The sequence below is a fragment of the Perca fluviatilis genome, chromosome 13, assembly GCF_010015445.1.
Source record: "Perca fluviatilis chromosome 13, GENO_Pfluv_1.0, whole genome shotgun sequence".
In the NCBI taxonomy this organism is placed as follows: domain Eukaryota; kingdom Metazoa; phylum Chordata; class Actinopteri; order Perciformes; family Percidae; genus Perca; species Perca fluviatilis.
In genome coordinates, this window is record NC_053124.1 from 20,649,672 (window position 1) to 20,671,964 (window position 22,293).

At 39.3% G+C, this 22,293-nt stretch overlaps 2 protein-coding genes across 5 annotated transcripts in view; both read left to right on the top strand.

Moving 5' to 3' along the window:
* Nucleotides 1–11,356, top strand: part of dennd3a (DENN/MADD domain containing 3a) — a 33,974-nt gene extending 22,618 nt beyond the window's left edge. Inside the window, exons 20-30 of one of the 3 annotated variants that reach the window (XM_039820414.1) lie at nucleotides 326–505; nucleotides 709–879; nucleotides 1,573–1,702; nucleotides 2,426–2,533; nucleotides 4,802–4,899; nucleotides 8,971–9,125; nucleotides 9,345–9,411; nucleotides 9,662–9,734; nucleotides 9,839–9,957; nucleotides 10,165–10,302; nucleotides 10,589–11,356. In XM_039820414.1, the coding sequence (XP_039676348.1) occupies nucleotides 326–505; nucleotides 709–879; nucleotides 1,573–1,702; nucleotides 2,426–2,533; nucleotides 4,802–4,899; nucleotides 8,971–9,125; nucleotides 9,345–9,411; nucleotides 9,662–9,734; nucleotides 9,839–9,957; nucleotides 10,165–10,302; nucleotides 10,589–10,783 (1,434 nt within the window). In that variant the 3' untranslated portion in view covers nucleotides 10,784–11,356. Of the gene's footprint in view, nucleotides 1–325; nucleotides 506–708; nucleotides 880–1,572; nucleotides 1,703–2,425; nucleotides 2,534–4,801; nucleotides 4,900–6,562; nucleotides 6,757–8,970; nucleotides 9,126–9,344; nucleotides 9,412–9,661; nucleotides 9,735–9,838; nucleotides 9,958–10,164; nucleotides 10,303–10,588 lie in introns of those variants that run through there. The other 2 variants (XR_005641233.1, XM_039820415.1) reach the window with 2 other exon arrangements.
* Nucleotides 11,357–19,968: 8,612 nt separating this feature from the next.
* Nucleotides 19,969–22,293, top strand: part of LOC120571571 (solute carrier family 45 member 4) — a 55,141-nt gene continuing 52,816 nt past the window's right edge. The window contains exons 1-2 of one of the 2 annotated variants that reach the window (XM_039820602.1): nucleotides 19,969–20,116; nucleotides 21,483–21,560. The gene's annotated coding sequence lies outside the window, so the exon portion shown is untranslated. Of the gene's footprint in view, nucleotides 20,117–20,328; nucleotides 20,351–21,482; nucleotides 21,561–22,293 lie in introns of those variants that run through there. The other variant, XM_039820603.1, reaches the window with a different exon arrangement.

Below are 22,293 nucleotides of genomic sequence, written 5' to 3' on the forward strand. Positions count from 1 at the left end.
TGAGCAATGAACAACACTATTTAATTGATTTTGTTTCTTAATTGCAAACTGAATGAGTATGAGTATACTTTTCATTAAGAAAAACACCAAAAGACCATATAGAGATGAATTTAATGAATATATTTGATTTATAATAACTAATAACTAAAGGGTGTGTGCAATTTTACAAATTGTGTTACTGTAGTAATGCATACATGTAATATTGTTTAACATCCTTTAATATCAAGGCCAATAAAGACCTATAATGAAAACCTCTTTAGTTGAAAAGGTTTTACCTGACCAGTAGAAGTCAGTGAAATCAGCTGTTTTTATGTGACTTTTTAAGGTGTGCTTGCCAGCCTCCGTCTTGGAGCACATTGAGCCCAGCGAGTGTGTCTTCAAGCTGTCCTCCTCTGTCAAGACAAGTCGCGGTGTGGGGAAGATCGCCATGACCCAGCGACGGCTCTTTCTGCTGACCGACGGACGACCGGGATACGTGGAGGTGGCACAGTACCGAGATTTGCAGGTGAGACAAGAGAAAGGACCAAGGACCTTTTGAGTCAAGTGAATAGGCTCCTTTGTATTAACAAATGAGATTAAAGTGAGCAGAAGAAAGGTTACGAGGAGAGGTGAGGAGGGTTAAAAGTAGTGCTTCCAATAAGGACTAAGGTAAAAAGACGGGTGGATTGAACAATGCCGATATGCCTGTCTTTGTCTCGTTTCCTGTAGGAGGTGAAAGTGTCCTCGGCTCCTTTCCTGCTTCTGCGAATCCCCAGCCTGAAGCTGCGTGTTCAGGGCAGGAGAGAGACGTTCGAGGCCAATTTGAAAACAGAGACTGAGCTATGGAACCTGATGGTCAAAGAGATGTGGGCCGGGCGCAACATGGCTGACCAACACAAGGTAAAGCTGTGACTGAAGGGTGTATGTGAGTATGTGTGTGTCAGTATGAGAGTATAGTGTACGTGTGGGGGAGAAAAGGGGCTGAAATCAGAAAAGAGAGGAATAAATGCATGAATGACTATGAATAATTGAACATAGAGGGGTTTCCTTTGTGAAACCAGATGATGTAACTCTCTCACTCAGCTCTTTTCTCACTTGTAAATGTCCTCTACTCCAGTATATTATGAATGTACATTGACATCCAGATTGTTTGACAGGCAGCATAAGCAGCAGTATTGTTAAGAAATCTGGCAGCATCGCACCAAGATTTAAACCAAATAATCAAGACATATTATACTTTCTATTGTAACACTGCATCTTTTTGTAAGACCCTCAACGATGTAGAATGCTCTTATCAAAGCCTGTTTACATTTATAATTGAATCCATACCACTGTTCACACCCTTAAATCAATGTTTCCAGACTTGCTAAAACACTATCACTTTTAAAGTGGACATCTTTCTTATGTTTAAAAAAAAAATTTCAATATTTGTAAACCTTTAGTCTCAAAAGCCACATCTCTTTGACTTTGCATCTCGAATTTTGTTTTATGCCTCTTTTTTTAAATCACTTTTTTTTTAAGGTTCTTTGTACTTTTTTGCAAGGTGCTTCATGTCAAGTTTAAATGTAAGTGAAAATGTCTCTTTGTCTCTAGGACCCCCAGTACATGCAGCAGGCTCTGACCAACGCCTTGTTAATGGACGCAGTAGTGGGCAGCCTTCAGAGCAATAAGGCCATCTACGCTGCTTCAAAGCTGTCTCACTTTGACCGCATCAAGATGGAAGGTAGTGGTGATTATTGTTGTAGGTTCTGTAATGTTTGCTTTACTTTGGTTAACCCTTGTGTCCTTGGGTCACATTTGACCCGTTTTCAAGTTTTTTTAAATCAGAAATATGGGTTTCTTTCAACCAAATTACCCACAAATAACATGGATCTATGTATTTACGTTGTAAAGAACCAATAGAATGTTCTACGCAGATAAAATAAATGATTACTTTCATTGAATTTTATTAAATTTTATAGCATTGGAAAAAAAGTAGTTTCAAAACAGCATCCTGACTAAACTTTGATATAAACCCGTCTGTGATCCACTCAACATCCTCACATCTCAACTATTAGTCTTAGTAAATCATAATTTCTGCTTTGTTTAACAAAAAAATAGCTATAATGTCATTTAAATTAGGTTTATTTAACCATGAATAAAGAAAGCTTTGGAAAAAGTGACAAAGTGAAACGTTGGGAAAAAGCACCAAAAAAATAATTTTTAGTTTTGACCTGGAAGGACAAGTTAATGGTTGACGGGAAGACAACATGAGGGTTAATGCAATTTGCATACTAAAGACACTCACGACTAGTTTGAAGAACATTTGGAAACTTGATGTGTTCCTTAGTACATACTGACTCATCAGAGGTTTTTGCTGTTTGGGGTTTTTCGGTGCATGCTTGTGCATTCACCACCTGTGAATGTTTAGTTACCCCTCTTTTAACAGTGGTTTGTGTGTCTTTAGTGCCGATGATGGTTCCCAAGACAACTGCAGAGACGCTGAAGCACAAAATCAACCCCTCGGTGGACCTCGCTACACCTCAGGCTGTAGATGTACTTCTATACACACCAGGTACAAACTGTAAAAAAAGCAGTCCCTTAAGGGTTCTTGTTATTACCCCAATGAAAAGTCTCTCTCTCTCTCTCTCTCTCTCTCTCTCTCTCTCTCTCTCTCTCTCTCTCAGGGGAGTTTCACAATCCAGAGTTTCAACTGTGACACCAACACACGGTCCCTGACACTGACTGGCAAATACACACACATGACCTTTGCTTTGTCATCACCTCTCTCTCTCTCTCTCTCTCTCTCTCTCTCTCTCTCTCACACTCACTTAACAAGACAGACGGTCATAAAGCTGCACATTAAGTTTCTAAAAACTACAAAAGGAAGTCAGACAGAAATTTAGGAATGTAAAGGGAGGGAAGCCTCTCCTCCAGGTAAAAAATTGGCATAAATATACAATTCCACCTTTCAAATGGGAGCTATGAAATCATGTGAAAGCGCAGAATAAGGCAGAGATTCCCATTTCTCTCAAGGCGATAGTAAACACGTCAGCATCAGGTGTGATGCTGTCCCTCTCTGGGCATAACAGTAATACATACAGTAAACGTCTGGCCATGTTTTGGCCTGTAATTCCCCCACTCCACAAGACACGAGAGTAAAAGCAAGAAGAAGCTCACCTAGTATGTATTCATAGTAAAACTATCAGTGGCTATAACAGATCTAAAATAATATAGGAACACAGTTAAAACTAAGATCATTTAATGTAGAAAACAAAGCTTTACAAAATGAAATGCTGAAAGCACATGAAGCCAGTTTGCTCCTCTCCTGTAGTGAAAAGCTACCTATAAATACTTTATTTTACAAAAATAGTTTTTGAAGCCATGCTGATGAAGAGCATACACAATTTTAGTATTTACTGAAATATTAAAATGAAAAAAAGCACTGTGCCTTAAACAAAATGTACTGACACATTTTTACTGACTTAAAAGCTATTTACAAAGGTATGGGAGTAGATGTATAGATAGAGAAAATGTAGTTTACTTTTGAATAATTTTGAAAATAACACTTACCATGCATTTGGTAAGAATCTATTTAGCCATGAAATAACTGATCCCCGAGAGCCAAAGGGCACGGAGTGTTCAACAGTGGAGTTCATTTAGAGACGTATGACCTATGGATATACTTGCTATACTGATATTAAATATATATAGTCCAGTAAAAAATGAAAGGAAAACCTGAAGAAATGAGTGAAGAAATGAATGCAGAAACTTCCACATAAGACACAAAGTGTCACCAGATTTCAACATGTTTGAACACCTATGGGAGATTTTGAATGATAATGTGTTAGTTAGTGCTTTCCCTCACATCATAAAAACACCAAATGAGGGAGAATCTTTTGAAAAAATGGTATTTAGTCCTCCAGTAGAGTTCCAGAGACGGGTACAGCATTACACCAAGGAGCAGTGAAACGGTTCTGGCAGCTTGTTTGGTAGCCCAAAACTTTACGACACTTATGCGTTTTTTTTCTTTTGATACGTCACCCATCAGGAAATCCCAGCCTTCACATTTGACATTAAAACAAAATAGTTGTTTACTGTTTAGCCTTTGTATACAGTCCTTTGACTTTATTATGCTGCGGCAGACAGACTGGCGCGTTACGTGGCTGGATGACTGAGAGGGAACAGCTTGAAAAGAACTACAAAGCCATTGCCTTCAGTGGGTCGACCATCTGGGGCTACTTAGATGCCCGGCTGGTGGCATACTGACCCCAGCACTAACACACTCTTGCACACTCATACTCAGTGATGCCCACATATACAGACACTGTTTAGTTCTTCTATAGCAGTCAGCTCTCAGATTTCTGTTGGTGAGAAGAACAAATCTGGCTATTCACATCCTCTCTCTCTGCCTCTTTCTGACTCTCTCTCTCTCTCTCTGGTTTGTATATAGGTCAGTGAATTGAATTCCTGGCATATGGCCATCTCACTCCTACTTTTCTCCCCACCCCATCTCTCCCTCTTTCTCTCTCCTTCCCCTCAATGTCCCTCTGTTTCGCTCCTAAGAAATACAGGATGTAACTTTTTTTTTTCTCTCTCGGCCAGCGATGCTTTTAAATAGCGCTGAATACATTGGAGGATATCTGACCGTTAGGTGAAGGCTGGGTGGAGTCCTGCAGCAGAAAAATTGTTTTGAACATGAAGGGTTTACATTCAAACTGTTGGCTGATATTCACGTGTCCTTCTTGGCCTCCTGAAATAGTAAACACTGGCAGCTGTAGGTCACAAGTTTGTGATAAGGGACTGCCAAATAACTGATAAATACTGCGTGTGTGTGTTTCAGGTCAGTTATGGGTGTCTGTGAGCATGGGGAAGGTGATGGTGTTTGATGCCTCCAGCTGGTCCCTCACACACACCTGCCACGTTGGGAATGCAAGACTGGTAAAAAAACACACACACACACACACACACACACACACACACACACACACACACACACACACACACACACACACACACACAAGCATGTCAATAAACTATACATGTCTGGCCCTTGATGTGATTCTTATTTTCCAGTGTGGCCCTTAGTGAAGTTGAGTTTGACATCGCTGGTCTAAATTAAGTTTTCTTATTGCTTTTTTCAGACGTCAGCGGACGCAAATTTGCCAAATCTTCACGTGTCTTTAAAATTTGGTTGGAACGCAGATAAAATAGGCTGAAGGAATCTTTTAGTTTCTTGAAAAGATGTATCTGGGACTAAAAGTCCCAGGAACTTTAAGTGAACTCTCTTAGCGAGATGTTTGTTTGTTTCTTCACACATCACTGGACAGAATCAGCAGAAAATGCATGCCACTGACATCAGATACAGATAAAACTGTTATCCTCAGGTTTATTCCTGTACGCTACACTTCATCTTCAGACTTGCAAAGCACATGTTTTGGGGAGTTTACAGTTTGTTTAGAATAGTTTTGATTCCCCGTAAGACCAAAACATTTTCTCTGCAAACTTTGACTTTCTTAACAAAATACAAAGAAGTGAAAGTTGGGTAGAGTGCCTTAAAGCTCTTTGGAGAATGTTCTGGGTAGATGAAGTGAAGGATGAGCGTGAAGTTTTAGGGGTCCGTGCTAATCACTGGCCTCTACTGCAAGCATGCAGGTCACAGTCACATGGACTATGTTAACTTATGTTCCAGTATGAGTGTATATTTTTTCTCTAGGCTCACTCTTAACATTTGCACACAGTTGTTCACTGCTAGGTCATGTGTTAAACATTTGCATCATGCTCTTACTTGTACAGTAATTACTTGAAGCATGACAGGTGATTAAGATAGCAACTGAAAAATAACTGACATTTTGTGGATGAGCTAATAGAACATTTTTAAATATGAGTGATGCTATGTGTTTTTGTTAGTTAAGTTTGAATCTGTAAAAACAGACTATGATGTAAGTAATGAGATTAGGGCTGTCCCAAACGATAATTTTTTTAAACGATTAATCTAGCGATTATTTTTTTGATTTTGAGACTAATCTAACAATTAATTTTTCGATTAATCTAACGATTAATTTTTCAATTAGTGATTATTTACCCATTGCTCAAATATTAACAATTTACACACAAAAAAATTCAATAAGGTTCAAATCTCTAATTATTAAAATAGTTTAACACTGCACTATTCAAGTAAAATGAATTTGTAGTGCAACCTGAAGCCAGATGTAGCTATCAATCCAACCACAAAATACAGTCACTTTCAGGAGGAATACAAAAATAAAAACTTAAAGTAAACCAAGCAAGTGCAAAAGGAGTAGCCTGTATTTGCTTTTTTTAACAGTAGTAGGTAAAATAATGAATAAGCTCTTGTTTAACATCCAAGCTCTTCTTCCTTCAATTTAACTTTAATTATTTGTATCTAAAGGCTGGTTAAGCACTGTAGGGAGGAGAAGTTGGACAGTTTTTTTTTTTTTTGTCTCGTTCCTGTGATTGGCACATCTGGGTGATGGCGTCTGATATGTTAGCATGTTAGTTGTATTTCCACTCACATACCCAACAACTGCTGAACAACGCCGACACGCAGTCCTCGTCTTCCCCACCACTCTCTCGCCTGTAGCCTACTACTGGAACGGACCCGAAGACCGAAGTTTTCGAGGCGGGGACGGCATTAGACAAGAGGACGTGACACGGGAAGCTCCAGGCTGCAGCCACCACTCACCATACTCGTTCTTTTGTGCTGCTATTGGTGCGTTCTTTTTGTCCACCGATGTCGATCTACGAGTCGTTTTCCGGAGTTACGAACCGGAAGTTGCAAAAAGAACGCCACCGAGGTCGTATATACGACTCTTCAAGTCGTCTGAACTCAGAGGACCCCGAGTTCACTTTCAAAGATGGCTACGTCGTGCATCACACGTAGTAAACATTGTGGTTTTCTACAATTTTAAGCACTTTTGTCGTTGTTGTAACCAAATGAAGAAGTCGTACACATAGCGCTGTATACTGCTACCTATAGGCATGTCGCTACAGTCTTATTATGAGTTAAATACCGCCTAATTAGTTATTTTGTAGCTTGTGCAGCTGAAATTGGCTAGAGACGCTCGGTTGCTAAATGACAACAATGGCTTTAAGCCGAGTCTTGAGCAGAAAGCAGAGCAGTAGCCTAACGTTAACGTTAATCAAAACGTAATTTTCATGTATCAAACTGTGAAATATATGTGTGTAATATGTCAATAACTGGGTGAATAGAATCCTAAATGTTACTAAAAATGTTAAAAAATCCATCTTTTCTCCGACTCGTAGTATTGTGTGACAAAAAGAACGCAACAACCCGCTGTTATTTGTTTTTTGACATGGATGTGACGTCACGCTCGAGCTACTAGTCGCCATTAAAAGACAAAAAGAACGCACCATAACTCTGACTCACTCACTGGAACGTCGACCTGACAAAAACCTGCATGTAGGCGGAGGAGCTCGGCTAGCTTCAGAGCTAAGGCGGAGGTACAGATTAGGTGCCCCTAGAACCCACGTATCTAAAGTAGTTCTGCATTACATTAGTTAATTTGCACGTGAGTTTTATTTATTTATTTGATTTAGTGACGCGTCGACGCAAATTATTTGTATCGGTGCATTTACGTAGTTGATGACGTCGACTATGTCGACGAATCGTCCCAGCCCTAAATGAGATGTAAGGTGCGTAACTTTTTGATATTAATGAACGTTACATTCAAGCCATGGCCAAATGAGTTGCTACAAAGCTAATTAAGACTATCAGCTCCACACAACTCTCTCTGTATTTCTCCGTATGGCTCAGATTTTGTCTTCTGGCAAACTTTTGTGCGCAGAAGCTCAAGTGAAGATAATTACCTCTTCTGAAGAGTCCATGTTTTTTAATCCTCCGTGTCCTCCTTGGCTACCAGCAACTGCATGGAGGAGGGGTGGTGGCAGCGCGCGATCACGGAAGGCTTGTATCATGTGCCAACAGTGTTGTTGTCACCCAATTCCTCATGGGGGAGACAGAAACTACGCACTATAGCTTTAAGATGTACTGGTGTTTAGAGCACAGTGTTTTTAGTACTAGTAGCTAGTGATGGTCAAATGAAGCTTCGCGAACCACTGTCTTTATTTTCTGAGCTCACTAGATGGCGCTCGCTGTTCAAAGAAAAAGGTAAAAGGAATGGCATTTCAGTGTCTTTTCCACCCTTTGTTGAACAGCGAGCGCCATCTAGTGAGCTCAGAAAATAAAGACAGTGGTTCACGAAGCTTCAGTTCACTACTAGTAGCTAGTGTAGTTTATTAGACAATGCTACCACCTAGTGGAGAACTTAACTATTGCTATAAATTAATTTCCTTCCACACTGAACTCTCAGCACTTTCTGTTTAACCCAATATAATGCTTATCACTGTGCATACCCTAATCTACTTGCAATCATACATGCCTGCTACTCTTGAGAAAAGAAAAGTTGGCCAAGAGTTCGTAACACACTGCACCTAAAGAAAAGATAAAGCAATTTCACATGTACTCTGTGTTTTTCCAAGTTGCAGTGCTTGGAGTTCTCTCGGCCACTGTAGAAAAATGTTTGTCACATTTGCTTAAAGCCCAAGATGACGTCTTTTAGATGTTTTGGTTTGTCCGACCATTAGTCCAAAACCCAAAAGTAATCAATTTACGATCACATAAGATAAAGAAAAGCCGCAAATACTTGCCAATTAATTTTTCTGTCAATCAACTAATTTATATTTTGACTAATTATTAATCACGTACCTTGTTGTTCTAAAGGAAACTAGTATCACTGATGTACAGTACATTAAATGCAGCTATAAATACTAGAAGAAGCTTGTAGACTACATGTGAGCCCTTTTGTTGCCTCCTCTTAACAGCCTCTCTGTGGCCCCCATTTCAAAATAACAGAGGATTTCCTATTATTCATCAAGAAATTGGCCCCGAAAGTTTCCATATTTAGTCTTAAAACCTATAATTCTCTCATATCTGCCGACGGCCGGATGTTATGTTCTCTCTGTTTTCAGAACTGCATGCTGGGAGTTGATAAAGACCAGATCTGGATGGGCTCTGAAGATTCGGTTATCTATATCATCAGCATGGTGGCCATGGTCTGTAACAGACAGCTGACTGAACACAGGGCAGAGGTCACTGGACTGGCGCTTAACACAGACAAATACAGGTCAAACACACACACAAACACACACACACACACACACACACACACACACAGTTTTGAGCCGTAAAGCTGTGTTGTAACTTCACACCTTTTCTCTTTCATGCCGTTGAATTAAATTGTATTTAACTTCACTGAAGTGAGGCTTTAGTCCCTGCGACAGATGTGTGTGTATGAATCAAGTTGGTATCAGAGTGACATGTAAAGTGTTCAAATGTTCTCTAGCCAGAAGGTGGCGTACTCCTGCAGTGCAGAGGGAAGTGTCATGGTGTGGGACGTCGCGACACTACAGGTCAGTTTCAAACGCTTTGTTTTGTAATTCTCTTTAGAGTAGTAAATAAAACAGCATGCTATATACTCTCACAAAAAGGTCAAATTATATGATAGTTCACGGGTTAATTTCAAGGATTACATTTTTCATTCAACCGTGTCAGATGAACGCACTGTTCAGAGCAACTTCTACTGAATGCTCCTCCCTTCTTCCTGTTTTATACCAAAAATTTCACTTCATAATTGTGATTTTTGTGTCACTAACCACTCAGGTGAAGAGGCAGATTCACCTCTCCTGTGACCGTCTGCAGTCCGTCTACAGCTGTAACGGAACGCTGTGGTGCTGTAAGTTTCACACTCTCTTGCTGGTGCATTAAAACATGAGTGAACCTGAGTTGAACCTGAGATGTGAAATTGAAAAATCTTTCTCTCTCTTTACTTCTCTCCAGGCTCCAGGGACAATATAATGGAGGTGTGGAGAAATGGTTCAACAAAATATCGTCTGAATCTACCAGAGCAGAAAAGAGATTCCACAGCTACATTCAGCTCTATACTGCTGTTACCTGAGGTACCACACACACACACACACACACACACACACACACACACACACACACACACACACACACACACACACACACACACACACACACACACACACACACACACACACTTTGCTGTAAACTAAATATATCTCTCTTTGTCTGTATTGGTGTCTTTTGGGTGTGTTTTCAAGTGTGACCCTTTATCCTCCATGTGTTTGTGTGTGTGTTAGAAGGAGGAGCTGTGGAGTGTTTGTGTGGATTCAGGAGAAGTGTGTATTTGGCACATTAAGGACACTACCAAACCTTATCACCGTGTGGCTCTACAGGACTGCAGCGGATGTAACTGCGTGATCAAAGTTAAAAATCAGGTTAATGGACAGTACAAATACACACACACACACACACACACACACACACACACACACACACACACACACACACACATATATATATATATATATATATATATATATATATATATATATATATATATATATATATATATATATATATATATATATATATATATATATATATATATATAAAAAAGCATCTACATTATAAATACATTATAATTATAAACATACATACATTATAAACCTTGCAGTGACATGAAATAACTCCACATCTGTCTTCCTCCCTTTGTATCTCCAGGTGTGGGTCGGGGGTGTTGGCCGCAGCTCTACCAAAGGAAAAATTTACATCCTGGACATCGAACGTCACCAGATCCTGAAGGAGCTTCACGGTCACAACGACAAGGTGACGGCGCTCTGCTCAGCGGAGGATCGGTACGTCCTCAGCGGAGCTGGCAAAAACGACGGAAAGGTCGCCATCTGGAAGGTGGAATAGAGCGTTTGACTGTCTGGAAATGGATTTATTATAAAGTTGGAGTACAAGTTCTTAAAGGGGAACAACACCTATATTAATAATTTCAATTAGTTATTTCCATGGCCTCGGAAAGTTCAGTCAATATTTTTGAAACTTGAGCTACTCTCTCAAAGCCAGAAACCATAGATTGAAGTCCAAACTCTAAACTAAATGTCATTAAGTAAATAATCTGGAGCTGCTCCATAGAATGAGAGACTGATTTTGGGGATCCACAGAATGTTTTGTATTCTTTCTGTTTGTATACCCAAATGGAACAGAAAATGTTCCCATATACTCAGAACATTCCCCTGGGTGCTCTGTGTCATCTATAACATCTTTCCAAATTCATTGTCTATGGAGCAGTTCCAGACCTGATACTTGATGACATCATAAATTTGAGTTTTAGCACTCAAGTTTTTGGATTTGGGAAAGAGTTGTTCATGTTAAAGGTCCAGTGTGTAACGTGTTTAGTTGTTCATTATCAAAATCTGTGTTGCCCATTCACAAACTTGTCCTTTTTCATGAATATTTACCTCCACCATCAATACCAAGTATTCCTTTTGGCTTGAAATGTTACATTTGCATTCGCATGAACTGGGGTAGACGCTCCATATTCATGCGCCATCTTGAAATACGTTAGCTGGTAAGGGACATACAGGACATACTGCTCCGCCTTTCGCATTTTTGCTGTCACATGATAAACTCACAGGTGCTGCTAATTGGTATCGTAGCTTCCCGGCCTCGGCAAGTTTGAAGAAGGAAACATGGAGGACCACACGTATTCAAAATCCAAATTTCAGGAACAGGAGTCCTCCTCTTCGCCCAGAAAAAGGATATTGAAAAGAGCAAGAGAACGGCTTTTTGAAGCGTGAAGGCTACCGTAGCTGCAATACGTACTTTGAACTGTGTGGTGCGAGAGAGTTGATTGCGATATATGATCTCAACGCTAGATGGGAGAAATTCTCTAACTGATATTTTTGGACTGTCCTAGACCATAGGAATAACATGTATGGATTTTGAAAATGAGCGTAGTTCCCCTTTAACTCGCTAAATCGCTCTGTTAATACTACTCTGAGACTTTCTGCTAAATAAGCTTGAGAATCTGCACGAAAAGGAGTGAAGATCTGTGTTTGGAAAGCGGATCGAATGCACAACTCCGACTTCTTTTGCATCACAGAGATATGAAGGGATCACATGGCAGTCATGTGAAGCAACAAGTTTACATTTTAGTGTCACCAACTGAGCAGGTTCTCCTGTCTGCTATGAAGTGGTGATTTGCAGTTAGAAATACTAACAGCACTAATACACTATTTTTCAGGAAAATGAAGGACAAATGATAAAAACTGAAAAAACGAGCAGTGAGCACTGGATATTTTCTTTTAATCCAAAGTGCTTTACTTTTCTGAAGGTTTATATTTTGATATTGTCATACAATGTATTATTTAATGTTGTACCCTGTTTAATATTGAGTTTGATCATGTTTGTATTATGTGGGAACATTGTGCGACCGAGCCTCACCTCCAACTGTGTTTTTGAGGTGAGTTTCTGCAGCTCAAAGGAGTCAAACTACCCTGAAAACACATCTCCTGTGATAGGAGATTTCACCATCATGTGGGAAAGAAAATGTGTATTTTGATGGATGTAACGCTGTAATATGAACCGCAGAGAGTGACGGGAAATATGATGAAAGACGATGCTTAGTTGAGACATGTATTACAGCGACATATGTTTCAGAGCTCGTGAGAAACAAGTTTAGTCCTGCGACATCTGGAATCTAATCTCCAACCCCACAGTTTCGCTCTTGTTGTATTTCTTTATCAAATACTTACCTCATTGTTAAACAAAGTTTCTACATTCCTTTCTATTTATTCTCCTACAGACTCGTTTTACCTGTATTACAGCGTAGTTGGTTTAAATGAGTAAAGGCATAATGTTTTTATATACAGTATGAGAGAATAGTTATTTATAATTGTAAGTGAAAAGGATGGGCTATGAATTGCCTCTCATGTTAAAATATGTTTATAATTTGTAAACATTTGTGTTCTGTGCATTTTATATGGATTTCTAACTAGTAATTCTTACAATAGTGTTATTTGTATTAACTAAGTGAAACAGAAGAGACTTGTTTCTTTTTCACTTTGAAGTTTTCTTACTTTCACGTTTTCTATCGTCACATCCCGTTTTTCTCTCCAAAACATTATTTCTGTGACTCTTGAACCCTCAGACACACATCTGTTTATTCCTGTTTAACAAAAAAATTGTAAACATAATTGTAACATTACAAGTGGGATCATTTTGGTTCGTGTCACTTGAGGTTCATCCAAAGGTTCAATTTATCGTCATGTATTTATACACTCTGTGTAACTTGTGAAAGTGAACATAAAATACATTCCTTTTGTAAACTAAACTGGTGACAATGCAAACAACTCAACCGTTGATGTATAATTATTGTCTTCACTGACTTTTTATAAGACTTCATATGAAACTGTATATATCCAGAACGTTGACAAGATTTCTAACATATAACCAACAGTGAACAAATTAAATACACATTTTAGAATAGATGTCTTCAGTTTGTCTTTATTTTCAACCAGAGCAACTTTCAATTCATTCTCTGTGCCTGTGGTTTCCCAACCTGGGGTTCGCAGAGGGAAAATAAGAGAAAAGACATAACGCAACTGTGTGGGAAGGCTCATGAGCAGATACTGCTTCACTTCAAGGAATCACAAACCAAAGGGGTTGGGAATCCCCGCTCTATGCAACGGTTTACAATACAATAGTCATATGTAAGTTAAATGGGATGCATTTATTAGATCTACATAATGTATGCAAATGATTTTCTCTAGTTGATTTACAGTTGAAAATTAATCTCTATCCCCATGTTTCTGCACTTCCCAGAGTTCACCAGAAGATGGTGCTGTTTGATACCAAGAGAAGTTAAAGTTTTCTGCTGGAGTTGACTGAAGTTCAGTTTCACTGATCAGAATTAACACTATCAATCTAACACAGCCATTGATTTTATCAGTCAATCTCTCAATTATTTTCTTTTTTTTGTGTGATATTAACCACTTTGTCTATAAAATGTTAGAAAATAATGACAAATTACCCATTAATTACCCAGTCCAAACCCCAAAACTATTTTAGTAGTTTTTATTTACAAAGAAAATCAGCAAATCCTCAAATTTGCAACAACGGAGCTGCCATTTTTTTAAATCCTTTATTTAACCAGAAAGATCCTATTGAGATACAACATCTCTTTTGCCAGGGAGTCAAGATGGGCAGAAAAATGTAAAGTTTAGTACAAACGTCACACAAAAGATACCAAAAGACAACAACAGACACAAACATACAGGAATCAGAGGATGAAAGAATCATGGCAAATAATGGCAGCTGTTAAAAGCAATACATTGTTCTGTAAAAACTGACTTTAAAATAATTTTATACATGTTAAGGTAAGGGTAAAGATTCTGAGTTAAGTATTCCTTGCAGCTTGTTCCAAGCTTGAGGAGAGTGAAAGGAAAAAGGCAGATTTAACCAGCTCTGTTCAGGTGGGGACCATTTTCTATATCTAGTGTTCTAGCTACTGGAGTAATATTTCCGTAAACTGAATATGTACTGCAATAATTTACCCAGTAAAAATTTTGCAATAAAAATTTGGTTTTTCTACTTAAACACCGTAAAGTCTAGCCTGACAAGCCAGACCCACATCAAGATGTTGGGTCTGGGAACTCTCCATTGACAGAGCTCAATCCGAGGGGCGGGATAAACGGTTGTCTTTCAAATTCTCTCTGCACGCAATAGGATAGCTTTACAACCAGGCAGAGCAGCGAAGAAGGTAACAGAGCTAGTTGATAGATTAAACTTTTGCCTTATCCGTTCGGCAAAACTCCGAACACATCTTCCTTTTTTACGAATTACTTCAGTGCCGTTCTTTGTTCTTTTCTCAAAGATAAGCTTAAAGGTCCCATGACATGCTGCTCTTTGGATGCTTTTATATAGGCCTTAGTGGTCCCCTAATACTGTATCTGAAGTCTCTTTCCCGAAATTCAGCCTTGGTGCAGAATTACAGCCACTAGAGCCAGTCCCACAATGAGCTTTCCTTAGGACGAGCCATTTCTGTGTCTATAGCTTTAAATGCTATTGAAGAGAAGAGAGGGGGGGCAAGGTGGAGGGTGTGGCCTTGACCAACTTCCAATTTGCTCGTTTGCAAGCCATGATGTCTCTCTCTCTTTCTCATGGGCGGGCCAAATTCTCTGGGCGGGCAAAGCAGAGAAAGGGGAGGTAACCTTGCTCCTTATGACCTCATAAGGAGGAGATTCCAGATCGGCCCATCTGAGCTTTCATTTTCTCAAAGGCAGAGCAGGATACCCAGGGCTCGGTTTACACCTATCACCATTTCTAGCCACTGGGGGACCATAGGCAGGCTGGGGGAACTCATATTAATGTAAAAACCTCATAAAGTGAAATTTTCATGCCATGGGACTTTTAACTCCAAGTCTTCCAGAGTCGCGGCCAAAGCAGATTCAGCAGCAGCCATAAGCCCGCCCACCGACTCTATACACAATGTGATTGGCCCGGCCAGAGTTTGGTTTTTCCAGCAATGGAGACCCCCTGGCTGCAAATTACATTTGCTGTTGCTAGGGTGCGTCTAGATTTCTAGGCTAAGTTAAGTCCATTGAACTACTACATATAAGTTACACTGATGTGTATGGAAGCTTGCACCAGTTACAAACAATGTTCTGTCAGTTGACTTTTCAATAATCAACTATTCATTGCAGCTTTACAATGTAAAGCCATAGCTCCACAGCAAACACGGAAGCTATTTGACTCCTCTGCTTGTGCAGCAGAGTGGCAGAGTGATAAGAACGATTTAACATAAAGCTAGAACAGACTGCATCCACCTTGCTCAGGTGTCCCTAAGCAAAACACAGAATCCCTGCAGGGCCGCTGCTCTGCGTAAAGCACCTTTGACCTCCCTGTGGTGCCGTTCAAGATGTTTTTACTTCGAAGCCTAACTGAAACTCCCCTTCAGTCCTTTAAATACTGTATGTGTGGATGTGTAGTTCTGTGCAGTTTGATTGGGTAAATCTGTATATGTAATGTATGTGTGTGCTGGAGATTGTTGTGTTACATAAAGCCATAAGCAGCTTTTAATCTCTCACCGTGCAGGTCCACTCATGTTTCGGCTGCAGCGGGAGATAAGTTGGTTTCTGTGTCTCCTGCAGCTTTTAATCAGTTTCCTTTTAATCCATAAATGTTAATTTAGGAAGCAAGAGCTACATTTAAAAAAACAAACACAATTGCTGTTTGTGCCGCAACTTTAAGTGTTGAAAGAAACAGTAACTCTAGTCAACAGAGGCACAGTGTTCTGCAGTACAATGGCACAAAGAAAAAAACGTAATTAGCACTGTAACAGCTAACTATGTTTTAGTTAGACAAAGTGACAAACTGTCATTGAAAAATCTAGTTTGAAGGCTTTTATTATTTCGGATTTGTGCTTGATTAAGTTAGCACAAACTAATTCTATTTCTAACTAATACATACAAAATGCACAGAAAGTGGAAGAAACTAGGGGCCTGCAGCTAATTTTCTGTCCCGGCCGGGGTCCCCTGGAGAGGGTTAATCCGGCCCAGTCTTGATTTCATTTTAGTGAACAGAAAGGCTGAAATAAATTAAAGTAGAAGAAAGAAAGGCCGTGGATATATGCATGTGATTTTGTTCACTGATCTGAAAATAATACACATACTATATTTTACTAGTTGGAGATTGTGTAATACAATAAGTGTTATAATGACACAAATGGACATTATTCTGTAAAATCCATTCCTTATTTAACTCAAATGTTTTGTTTTGGGTCTGTTTTGCCTGTGGCCGTCATTAACAGTACTTTTCATGCAGCACTATCCTTCCCAAAACCCAATAAGTCAGTTCTTAAAGGAGGGGTTACCTGTTCATTACACATACAGTACACCATTGGGGGCTGTGAGACCCCCAAACAGTGAGGAAGTAAAGCCAATGTCAACAAAACACAAGGATTTAAAAAATAAATCAATGGTGGAAAAAAAGATAATTTACCTATGTACAAGCAGTTTTGGGGAGTAGTGTACATGTAATTAAACTAGTAGTATAACTACATTTTACGGTAGCTTGCTGGTAGTTTAACTACATTCATATTTGCAAAGGGATTCAAGGGATTCATTAGATTAATTTTCTGCCATTTCTTGTGCATTTCACTACTGAATCTACGGACAATTTTAGGCCTTAAAGCTATAGTGCGTAGTTTCTGTCTCCCTCATGAGGAATTCTAAGTAATGACAACGAACCTGTCGGTGCATCCACATGATACAAGCCTTCCGTGATCGCACACCAACCCCACCTCTTCTCCACGCAGTTGCTAGTAGCCAGTGGTTAAATTGGCTTTTGTAGGGAGGGGGAGACCTTATTTACGGGGAATGGTCATCATTCAAAATCGCGCCGTAAAATGACTTAATGTGTTTTTACACCAAAGGGGCTCTTTTCCAGTATTAAGGTAGGGTTGATTAGTTATTCAAACAAAGAGAAATACTTTACAATTCACTTACTTTATTATTATTTTTTTACCTTTTATAGGCTAATGTTAACAGGCAGGCAATGGATTTCACCCTTGGAAAATGTATGAAATTGAACATCAACAAAATGTCAACAAATATTGGTTGGGAAATATGTAAAAATCTTTTTAAACAAGAAAATTATGTTGATTTAAGAGAATCAGAAACCACTATTATAGCCTTTTTAACAGTGATTGGCTTGCCCAGGTTGTTAATAGCCAGTGTATGTTCATTTTAGCTTCCAGTTTGTTAGATGGCACCAACATTTGGTCATCATAACGTAATCATAACTGGCATGGCAACCCAAAGGCCAAGGTTTTGCTTCCAGATTTGTGTGTTGACTTATGATGTGGGGGTCTGGGGGTCCACCCCCATAATTTTTAGCATTAAACACTTCATTTCCTGCATTTTGGTGAATTTTAATGCACCTATTTCTACTACCCTTTTCTGAATAAATATGCCTGAAATATCTTTATGTAAAGGGAAACATTACAATCCAAATATAAAAACATAATGGAAAATATTGCAGTAAGGCATTCTGTATTGCTTTCATCTATTTATTCTCATTTAGATCGACTTTTCTAATTATATCTGAGTCAGCACACATGTAGCTTAGGCATCATTTATTCTTCCCTCTTTTGCATATTTTGTTGGGGAAGTAACCTCTGTAAATGTGCATGACAATTATTTACCTCATTTAATTCATTAATAAACCTCTGGACTGTAATATTTCAGATGTTTGAGCAAGATTTCTGCTCATGTCCAAAACTTTGTGCACATTCAAAATATAACTCATCCCATCTGTGTTCTCTGAGATTTGGAGGAGTCGTGATATTTTGTGAAAAAAATAAAGTTTATAATTACGAGCAATTACGAGAATAAAGTCACTTTATTTCAGAAAATAATCTACCTGCACTGTAGTCTGCTGTGCATTACGTGATCGCTCTGCTGATACGGTAGATCTCAGACCTTCTGACAGACACAGAGCCCCGTTTGAAACGTTTAGGGAAGTGGCTGCACGCTGCTCTACATCGGAGGTGGAAACCCGAAACTTATGGCAGAAATGCACGGAGCACAAACACGAAACATCTGCCGCAGCATGTCGACAGCAGAGCACATCCATAAACCTTAAACTGCGCAGCTTTTACAGCGAGAGTGGACACTAAACGACATCCGGTTTCATATTTGTCAGTCAACTTTTCAAAATACATTCGGGTACACTCAAAACATTCGGGGCTGAAACCCTGGCAAAATGTTTGATGCTGAAGGAGATGGAGCTGAGCTCCGGCAGGGTGTCTTGTGGACCTGAGGAGGCGGAGCTGTGCTCGGGCCCAATTTAACCTCTGCTAGTAGCCAAGGAGGACACGGAGGATTAGAAAAACATGATGGACTCTTCAGAAGAGTTATCTTCGCTCGATTTTCTGGGCGCGAAAGACACCGGACGACACCATTTTCTGAACATAGCCATACTGAGAAATACAGAGAGAGTTTTGTGGAGCTGATAGTTTTAATTAGCTTTGTATCAACTCATATGGCAATGGCTTGACTGTAACAGACGTTATAAAAAGGTGACGCAATAAAGCTTTAAAATCTATGTTTTTTGTTTGGTTTTCATTACCATGGCCTCTCTATTGTAATTGAACCCCCTTTGACAATCCTGACTGCTGTGAAGTCAGAAAGCCACTTTTATTTAGGACAGGTTGAGGTCTCAGGGGTATAAGCTGGAATGTCAGTTCACTGAATATATTAGGTGTCAAATTAGACTTAGAATTGCTTATTGCTATTTAATAACAAATGTTTAGAGAAGTTGCTGCATGCTATTTTAGTTACCTAGTTTACTGGGTAATCCTGCTTAGTGTAATACCCCCCAGCTGGACACTAGTTTCTGGAAAGCAGTGACTGACAGAGCCGGCCCTGCTGACTGATGGACATTGTACACAAAACCAAGCCATGACATTCCTTGCACTTTTCCATGAATAGTGGGGTATTTGTTTTGTCTTTTTACAAAGTAGATTAACTACCTTTTCTAAATGGATTTAGTTAACCAAACCAGATTAATCCATAGGGTAGCTTTGCTATAGTTCAGCTTCTTCCAGTGTTAAGTAATTAGTTTGTAAAGTTATGCTTTCAAAGTAGCTTCCCCAACACTGAAAATATCATGTTCCTCTGTGAAGTGAAGTAGAAGAATAAAGTAGCATACAATGGATATGGTTGTTTGTTATGTTTTCTATTTGTATTTAAATGTTCTTGTATTTTAATTTGTTGTATTATATTATAATACATTTTATTGTGAAGCACTTTGCACAAGCACAATTTGTATCTGTGAAAGGTGCTATACAAATAAACTTTACTTAGCCTACTTACTTACTCAAGTAAAGTGCAATTACCTAAAACGTGTAGTTGAGTTAGTAGGCTACATAGTGACTTTCTGTAACTGAATATTGTTTACGGTATTCACCTTTAAAAATTCAGCCACTCCGCTTCTTTGTGTACCAACGCCGCAGCTCCGCCCCTTTTATGCAAAATACCGTGACGTTGGCGGAAGTCAGTGCTACGTCTCTTCTTCCGACAGATATTCCTTTAAAGGCGTATTTAAAGCCCTGGCTTCAGTTGCAGGCAGGAGTAGCGGACAACCTATGCAACAAAAACCGCCGCCGCAGAGCCGAGAGACTGTCCGACCGCTGAGCGGACAAAAACACGGAGCCAGCGGCTGACACAACCCGGCGAGGTGAGCTCGGTGTCCGGTTAAAACACCGGCGAAGAGAGGGGACGGATATTAAACATTTTGTAGCCGAGGTTGTTGGGCTCCGGCGAGCAGAATACTCAGCATCTCAGGTTGCTGCTGCAGAGACAGGAGGAGGGGGGCGGGGGGAGGAGAGGGAGGCATTTACAGTAGTTTGTGTAGGCCTGTGTCAAAAACAAAAAGAGAGGAGAGGCTGAGGGAGCAGACAGCCCGGAACAGGTCAGGTTGCATAATTAGGTTGCTCTAATGATGAAGTGTTTATAAATAATGAGGATTTCTAAATGGTGTTAAAATGTAAAGAAGGTTTAACAAAACAGAAGAGGCTCAGGGTTGCAGTTTGGACATTAGAATGAGCTTCGTTTCCTTCACTGCATCTTTTGTAAGGCGCACTTTACAGTTTACTGACTCACACACCTGACAGTGCGATCAAACCGAAAGGTATTTTAGGATTATTGGCTTACCGATTAACAATTAAACAAATATCCTGCTTTTGTAATCAACTATTCATCTGTGTTTTTTTCCTTACCAGTGGCTGTTGGTGCGTTTAAATGACAACAGTTGTGGGTGTTGGTGCCACAGCTGCAGATTAGACGTTAATATAAAAAATGCTAAATGACTTTTGTTAGGGCATAGATTAGTCGATCAATCGAAAGAAAATTAGTCAGTGATCATTTTATAAATCGATTTATCATTGAAGTAGTTTCTTAAGCAAATGTACCAAAAACAATTCTGGTCTCAATTGTAAATATTTGCTGATTTTCTTAGGGTTTTATGATTGTAAATTGAATATATTTGGGTTTTAGGCTGTTGGTCGAACAAAACAAGCAATATCAAGATGTCACCTTGCACACTTGGGAAGCAAGCGATTCATTGATTCATCCAGAATATAACTCTGCAGATTGTTATATAAATGTCAGTGTTAAATCAACTACAGAGCTCCTACACATTTATAAGTCATGTTTTATTTACCTTACAGGAACCTTTTAATGTACATCCAGTTGATACTATTTATGTACTGTTTCTATAAGTTATATGTTTGAAGGATTCTACACACATTTCTGTGTTTTAGCGTACAATGTTGTTTAAATATATTTGTGTTGGACAGCTGCAGCTCCATCAAATTACTGGTGCTAAGGCAGAATGGTAGGAGAGAGAGTTTTTGTTTGTGTGTGTTCTGGTTTATTGGCAGCTCCAGATTTATGTCAATGCGTGTGTGCATGAGAGAATAAGAATGGATGTTGCTGTGGTGTTTGGTGCTGTATTGGTCTAAATATACAGTATAATCTGACTTACTGTGTGTCTGTGTGCACTGTATTTATATGCTTAACTCGTTGTTTTTGTGTGTGTTCAGGTACGACTGCAGGGCTTAAAATTGCAGTCTGGACTAAAACGTCAACGTCTCAATTAATGAAGCTTTTAAGGCCTTTTGGTAAGTCTCACATGCACAAACACTTAGGAGATAACACCCACTTATTTTATTTACTCTTAACACTGCATTTAAAAGTCCTCCTTGTGTACGTCATTTTTTGCTGTTTTTTTAGTAAATCTGCACAAAAACAAAAGTCACAAAGAGAGATGTAAATGGCCAACAGATGTTATTCCTCTATTTTCTTTCAAGTCTAATGTGTTTTCTATTCCCCAACCACAACCAGCACGAGGAGAGCAATATGGAATAGATATGCAGTATGTGGTGATCTGGTTGGGATCGACCTGAAAGGATTTGCACACACTAATACATCCATAGTGTTCACACCTCTTTCTGTCTCTTTGTGTCAGCCTCTTGCTTCTACACGTTGCAATGCAGTCTTTTCAGTTGCAGTTTCAGGTTGCATACTTGAGAACGGCCGGTTCAGCTGAAGTGAAAGCAGTTGACTTCCTCTTGAAGAAAAGTTTGCTGACTATCAACTGGTGCTGAGTCAGCATCAGGTTATTACCCACCGAAATGTAGCCAGACCCAACTGGTCACGAGCAGACAGTCACATGAACACACACACAGTCATGAACTTAAACATACATTTGCACAGATCTTGTGCAAGCAGAGCACACACCGCCATATACATACATTCACAAGGAAAGGCTTTTGATCATTTACCCACATACATATTTGCATACATATTTTGATACTTTGCATGCAGAACTGGATCATATTTCCATGAACATGT